Source organism: Stegostoma tigrinum, chromosome 33 (assembly GCF_030684315.1).
Source record: "Stegostoma tigrinum isolate sSteTig4 chromosome 33, sSteTig4.hap1, whole genome shotgun sequence".
Classification (NCBI taxonomy): Eukaryota; Metazoa; Chordata; class Chondrichthyes; order Orectolobiformes; family Stegostomatidae; genus Stegostoma; species Stegostoma tigrinum.
Window position 1 is genome coordinate 35,441,855 of NC_081386.1, and position 7,881 is coordinate 35,449,735.

At 38.4% G+C, this 7,881-nt stretch overlaps 1 protein-coding gene across 3 annotated transcripts in view; it reads left to right on the forward strand.

Moving 5' to 3' along the window:
* megf11 (multiple EGF-like-domains 11) overlaps positions 1-7,881 on the forward strand; it is a 498,254-nt gene that overhangs the window by 483,577 nt on the left and 6,796 nt on the right. The window contains exons 25-26 of one of the 3 annotated variants that reach the window (XM_059639360.1): positions 831-954; positions 7,017-7,217. The exons of 1 other annotated variant lie outside the window; for it this stretch is intronic. In XM_059639360.1, coding sequence (XP_059495343.1) covers positions 831-954; positions 7,017-7,217 — 325 coding nt within the window. The remainder of the gene's footprint in view (positions 1-830; positions 955-7,016; positions 7,218-7,881) is intronic. One more of the 3 variants, XM_059639361.1, reaches the window with a different exon arrangement.

The following is a 7,881-nucleotide window of genomic DNA, read 5'->3' on the forward strand; positions in this document are numbered from 1 at the left end:
TGCAACAAAACACATAGCTGGAATGCTTAGGACATAGAGCTTTGACTCTACTTTTAGTTAGTTCATTGTAAGAAGAAATTAAGCATTTACCTACACGTTGGTGAATCTAATTCCTGGATTAGAATGTCACATTTCCTAATAGCTTGTTCAGAGGGGTGGAAATCTGAGAATCAGTTGACTGCTCTGGAAGCTGCAATTGATATATAATCCAGGGAGAGCAAGAGAAACAGAAGGAGAAAGAAGCTTGAAATAAGGAGCAACCCGAAGCTTCACATTTGAAAATGAACAAGTTTTTTGATAATGACCTTATCCAAAGCAGGAAAGTTTCATTTTCTAGCTCAAATAATTCTTATCTTCAGAAATGCCAAATTGAAGCAAAAAAAAACTGACATTGCTCCAGTGCAATGTTAGAATAGGAAATGGGTTCTTATTGTCAGACGTATAAACAACAGATACTATCTTCACAGATGAATAATGATCTTGTCTGTAGTGCTCCAGAGATCACTTACCACGTATGGATCTCTTCCCTGTAAAGGATACAGAGGATAGTGTTCAGGTGTGGAGACAGGAATAGAGTGGTGCCCTACTAGGCACAGTGACATGAGTGGCAGTGTTCAAAAAAATCAATAGAATTTATTACTGTGGCCAGACTCACCAGGAAAGATTATTCTAAAAATTATGTACCAAAGTGCCTTATTGCACACTCCAAGCTGTAGCACTACTATTGCATAAAGTGAAGATATAATATTGAAATGACATATCTGACATTCTAACTTTTGCTAAAAGTTGCCCCGTTTAACTATTGAAATCTTTTATTAATTCACGAACAGACAAAAAAACAGCTTTTCTCAAGTCTCAAGAGAGTAGAGCTTTCTGGACAAGAAGGCTGTAGTCAAGCTTTCAACAGCTCATTGCTTCCTGAATGGAGATACTACAGTAACTTGAATGATTTAGGTTAGTAAGCCCTCAACATGGTTTTACTTTTGAAACTGAGGTTTGTGTCAGGTAAAATGATAGCAGTGATGATATCACACAAAATTCATCCTGTGCATGCCTTCATTAATACAGAAGTGTACTGTGCTAGCCTCTCCTCAAATCTTCCGTATTATTACTGTTCATATTACAATGCTGACATACTAAATCCTGCCTTAAATGTATTACATGGCTAATGGTTTCCTTCCTCGAGAAGACTTTTTGACACAGTATATTGAGAAACTAAGGATTGAGAGCCATTTTAAACATTCTTGATATTCATGAGGTTGATATTTCCTTGGTTTCTGTTTGGAAAAATGTAATATGAGGGTTGTCAAACAGCAAACATCAAGTTACAATGCACCTCAGACATTTGGAGTGTTATTATTTACATCCCTAATGCAGGCAATTCAGACATGATTGTAGAGAGATTGCATTCAACGCTCATTAATGTGGAAGATAGAAGTCTACACCTCATTCCAATTGAAGGACTCACGCACACGGTAGGAAATGGATTAAAACAATTCAATATTTAAGATGTGAGCTTGTTGGTGCTTGAACAAGAACTTACTATTTTTCTTCCCAGATGTGAACAAGATTGCAGATGAATTGACCTGATTCTAGTTATCAGTCACCCACTAGAAAATGCCCACAGATTGATATCTAACAATTCTCCCTTCACCAGCCCCCAGTTGAACAAACACCAGCTTTCACTTTGCACCTTACTACACTGATACAGCCAACTCTGAATCTTCATCCCACACTTCATTGGCAATTTGAAAAGCTTTCAACTTCCTTGCTCCCAATACATCAAGCTTTTAATTACCTTAATTCTAGGGCAAAGCCTAGTTTGAGGAACTGCAACTAAACTCTGTAGTGATGTCACTACCTCATATATTTTTATTTCTAAACTGCCAGGATTATATGGGTGACAGTATTTTAATATGAACAGTTTTATACATTTTATGTTGTAGTTGGTGCCCAGGTCTGAACTAAAAAAGAGACATCAACTGAATTTCAGTCAGTTATCCATGCCCTAGGATAAGATATTTAAAGTCTTTTCTTACACAATTCTTGGATTATATCTATTTTAAGAATATATTATTTTCACTCTATCCATTGCGTCAGTGAATTGAGTCACTTGTTTCAGTCCATTCCAATATAAAAGTATTTTATGTAACCACTTTGAACCTTGGTTAGCACTGCATCGGGGAATATTTCTATTTTTCACATGCTGGTGCCTTGTCTGAATTACATTGACAATTTGGAGCTAACAATCAAATTATGATTAACTGATGTCTTATGAACGCGTCCAAATTATTTTCACACAGAAGTCTTCCATTAAAACTGTACAGTCAGTTTAGCCTCTAGATTCAAAGGCCCTAGAAAGAAAGATTTGTGTCATAGCAGTATCTTTCATGATTTTAGAACATTCAAAGTGCTTTATAACCAATGAAGTACTTTGAAATGTGGTCACCATTTTAATACACATTGCATACAGCATGCTCCATTAGTTTAATTAAATCAGCTGCCTTTTTTAACAGATACAATATTGAAAGATAAATATTGGTTAGGACATTTGAGAGAAATCCTCTGCTTTTCTTCAAAATAGTTTCAGGTTGCTCTGAGAAGGTAGATCGGGCTTCAGCTTGACCATTCAACCAAAAGACAACACATTCAACAGTGCAGCACTTCCTTAAGCAGATGAGAGACTGGCTACAACTGCACCATCCACTATCCAGTGATCCTTTGCCACATTTTCCTTTTCGTATCTATTGTGAATTCCAATGTGAAGAAAGATCTCTACTGTTTGAGCTCCAAAACATCAATGTCCACTTTCACCTTCAGTTGATCTGCTTTGTATTCTGTTTCTCATAAAAATTCAATTTTACTTCTTTTTCTGATTCTCAGTCATTTCAAGTTTCTCTCTTACATTTCTGAACTGTTGTTTTCAGCTAAAAATGTGCTTAAATTCATTCTAATACTCTGTCAGTAAACCTGCATTTCAGCTCATTAAATTCACCTATGTCTTTCTAACTTCTCCAAACCATGATAACTCTTCGAACAAAATCAAATGTATTAAGTCTAACTTCCTGTTTGTTAAAATTACACTTGCTGGTTTTAGGTTCCAGCATTAGCAGTGATTTCTGCTCTCCCCTTCTGCTGATGATGATGATGATATAAATGTTAGTAGTCTTTTCATCCAATGTTCATCTCTAATCCTAATTTGTAGTTATCCCTTGTGACAAATCTTGTTCTGTTAATCAGTCTTGTAATTTGTGGCACCCGTGAACTCCCACTCTGTAATCTCTCGTCACCAGTTTACCTTAGTGTAACACTGTGCAGATCAGACATTATCGTGATGTTTCAGATGCTAGTTTCTTGTTTGTTCTGATGAAAGATTACAAAACACAGAATGCCATAACTTGCATTTTCTCTTCTTGGATGTATCCTGCCCAGCTATGTGTCTTAGAATTACAAACTTTTACAGTCTAGTCCATTTGCCCCTTCATATCTGTGCTGGCTGCTTAAAAGAGCTATCCAGTGTAGTGACATACCCAAGCTTTACTTTATGGCCCTGCAAATGTGTTATTTTTAACTATGGTACACACAACTTTTCTTTCCAGCAGCTTATGTTTTTTTAACTTATGTTTTCCAGTATTTGTACACTTTCATGTAATTTTATAGCACAAGGAGTTTGCTAACCTTTTGATTTTGGGCCACGCTTTGATGTAAGATCTGTGATGATCTCAGCATATGAGATGACAAACTGGTCAATAATATTATTGATATGATGGTTTCTGTTATTATGAGGTGGGCTGTGCTCCTGTTCACTATCCTGTGATCATTTGTCTTAAAACTCTTGGATAAGCCTATAGGTAAATGGGATTAGTGTAGCTTTGGTGTTTGATGGTCTGCATAGACATGATGGGCCGAAGATCTTGTTTCTATGCTGTATGACTCCTTAAGGCAAAGCCAGATGAAGATAGGATCTGGTTCACAGTTGTAGAGTTTGCCAGGACTCACAATGTAGACTCACCTGTAACAAATTACATGAGGTGAGAATTGTATCAGTGATAATGGGAACTGCAGATGCTGGAGAATCCAAGATAACAAAGTGTGAAGCTGGATGAACACAGCAGGCCAAGCAGCATCTTAGGAGCACAAAAGCTGACGTTTCGGGCCTCTTCCAGAACCCTCTCCCCATCCCCCTCTCTGATGAAGGGTCTAGGCCCGAAACGTCAGCTTTTGTGCTCCTGAGATGCTGCTTGGCCTGCTGTGTTCATCCAGCTTCACACTTTGTTATCTTGGATTCTCCAGCATCTGCAGTTCCCATTATCACTGATATAATTTTAACCTCACTGCGAAGCCTCTTCCAGGGATGCCTAACCTGAAGAAGTTACCCTCCTCCCTCCGGACCAATCTCAGGGAATCTCTCTCTCACTGCAACTCTCTTGTATCTCCTTTTCTCTCCATTTTTGGTCCGCCTCCCCCTCTCTCCCTATTTATTTCAGAACCCTCTCCCCCATCCCCCTCTGATGAAGTGTCTAGGCCCGAAACGTCAACTTTTGTGTTCCTGAGATGCTGCTTGGCCTGCTGTGTTCAACCAGCTTCACACTTTGTTACCCGAGGTGAGATATCAGTTGGCAGTAGGGGAGTTTGCAGGCTATTGAAACTATATCCAGAAAAATTTATTCACTAAAGATGACAAAGGAAATGAGTTGGAATCAAAAACGAAAATGCTCTGAATCTTATTTAGCTTGGATTCTGAGAGTCGACTCTTGGTTTATATATTGATAAATATGCCTTTGTCATCTGGCAGCAGCCTTCTCACCTCAAAAATAAATGAGACATATGAACTTGGGGGAGAGCTGGAGGAGTCAACTCACTGAATGGTAGGAGCCGACTCACAAGACTTAAGCCAAAAACAGAATGAGTGTAACTGATTAAAACTTCATCACTGAGGCACATTAAATCTTTTAAATATAAGATTTTGTTTAATATTTTGAACTCTACTGCTAATCAATTTTTTTCTCCCTTAGGTTTTCAATACACTTTGTTTCTCCTTCACCCACTTCTGGAACCCAGTGCTAATTTTTGGTTCTTGTTCTTATTGCAATAAAGGGAGAGCTGGAGTGGGGCAGCAGGCAGGGGTTTCCCTACATTCAGGTTCTGTTCAATGATTTTTCTGCTCAAATTTCTATAAAGGAATATCACTTCCAGCTCATCTGCATTTTCAGAGTTATATCAGTGAAAGCTTTCCACGTGGAAACAGCATTGTAGACTTAAAGAATGGATACTGATTCCTTTTTTATTCTAGAAGATTTGTTATTACTGCTGCCAGATATGTTTACTGAACTGAGATGTTGTGTTTACACATAAAGGAGTTTCAGATAATGACCATCATGTTTAGTAGCTTGGGTCTTCCTGTCTCTTGTGGACAAACAGTAATGTGCTTTGTGGATGTCAATGGATGGCTTTCAATACTTGCATAAGCCTCGGCATTTGTACTTAGTATGTATTTACCGACTTGTCAATTTGACACTATTTGAAGGCATGCAAAAAACAGTTGTGCCTGAAATTGAGTGCTGGAAAAGGAGCATGATTGAGTTGTGATCGAACATTTGCACCTTGGGTGAGAGGTGAGAAATCTTGAATATAGACTGTCCCATCATAAATAAAAACTGGAAAGTCCATCAGCAGTTTCACTCATCCCATTAGCAAAACCCTGATCATGCTAGCAACAAATGCAAGAAAACCTCACAGTAAAAGAGAATCCATTCTTATAATAAATTATTTGATAATACAGTAGAACCAGGTCTCTTTACAACGTGTGTGAGCTTTGTTAAAATTACGTGGGGAGGGCATACTCTGAAATGGATTTATTCTGTTTAGGGCTGCCTGTAGAATTATTGAGATCCCTCTCAATACAGTTGTCTTCCTGAACTATATTAAACCAGTTGAAGGTTTCAGTAGAATGAATATTCTTCTGAGGATAATAGTCTTTATTAAAATGTAAGCACATATTGTGTCCATGGAATGTAAATTTTCACACTTCCATGACACACCTATCCATATCAGTATATTTGACAATTCACAATCAGTAGAAGCCACATCATTATTGACCTTCTGCATCTTAGAATGGTAGTGAATTTAAGTTGAGCTTGCTGTGGCTTCTGATGTATTCTGATGCTTTTGTGTAGGCAGGGAGAGAGTGAGGGGTCAGTTTTAATAGCGTATGGTTGAGAATGCACACAGTGTGAAATTGAGATGGACAATCAGCCATAATCTCAACCGGCAGAGCCAGTTCAAGGGGCTGAATGGCTACTCCTAAACCTCTGTTCCTATTTTCCTGATATGTGTGATATGTTAAGGAGTTTTATTCTGTGTGGGACACTATTTATTTCATTTATTTATGACATTTATTTCATCTGCTAAACAGCGTTATTAAGGGTGGTACGGTGGCTCAGTGATTAGCACTGTAGCCTCACAGCACCAAGGACCCGGGTTCGATTCCAGCCTCGGGTAACTGTCTGTGTGGAGTTTGCACATTCTCCCCGTGTCTGCATGGGTTTTCTCTGGGTGCTCCGGTTTCCTCCCACAGTCCAAAGATGTGCAGGCTAGGTGGATTGGCCAGGCTAAATTGCCTGTAGTGTTCAGGGGTGTGTGGCTTATAGGGGGATGGGTCTGGGTGGGATGCAGCAAGGGGCAGTGTGGACTTGTTGGGCCAAAGGACTTGTTTCCACACTGTAGGGAATCTAATCTAATCTAAAATTGAGTTGATGTCATAAAGTGTTTCATATTTTCTGTTTATTAGAGGGAACACCCATTAGAACACCCATTAAAAAATCTTATAGAATGGATATACTGTTAGAGATAATATCCCCTTCTAAAATTAAAACTTGACAATGTTTTGATGAAACCCTTAAGTTTCAGAACACTCACATTGCTTTGGACCAGAATGCCCTTAAGGAAGTTTAGACATTCTGTCCTTATAAAAGGCAAACGGCATCTCTAATTTCTTTTTTGCTTTTTTTTGTCAGATTATGTGAAGGGCTCAGTGTGCAGTTCCAGCACATGTTCGTTAAACAGCAGTGAGAACCCGTACGCTACCATTAAAGACCCGCCAATGTTAACCTGCAAGCATTCTGAAAGCAGCTACGTAGAGATGAAGTCCCCTGTTCACAGGGATCCCCCCTACACGGAGAACGGAACCTCCACAAACAAAAACATCTACGAAGTTGGCAAGTGCTTGCTGGTAGAGATAGAATTATTAGAAAGCATCTAAAGTCAACCTTCTTGTCAACTCAGGGTGCCATAATTTTAGAAATAGTTATATTAAATTTGAAATTCAGTTATTTCCAAGCTCCTGCTGTCCCCGTTCCCACTTAAACCAAATTCCCACTAACCCTACATTTCCCCTGTCCCAACAAAACTTCTGTCTTATTATTGGCACCCTTGATTTATGTAAATTTTCATGGGATTCATGGTTTTGTTTTCAACTAGCTAAAATGTAGCTCATGTTTTTATTAGATTTTTGCAGACTCAAATTCTCTAACTCATCAATTTAATTACCAACCTTCCAGTCTCTGAAGGACTTTGCTATCCATGTAGCACTGATATTTATCTTTAAATCAGCAGAATAATAGTGTCCACAGACTAACGACCAACTTTACTGATCTTTTGAGAGTCAAAAATGTCAGCAAAAAGGCACAGACTCAGCTTGATAGGGTCTTGTGCGCCTTTTCTGGTTGCAAATTTTAACCTCATTCTGAAGGCCTGTCGATTGTGTGTTTTCTAATATTAACTAGATATCTAAAACATATTTTAATTCTGTTACTCAAATGCAGCATGACCTATGAAGAGTTACATTCATGTTTTTCAGCAAACCTAAGTAATTAAGTTGGA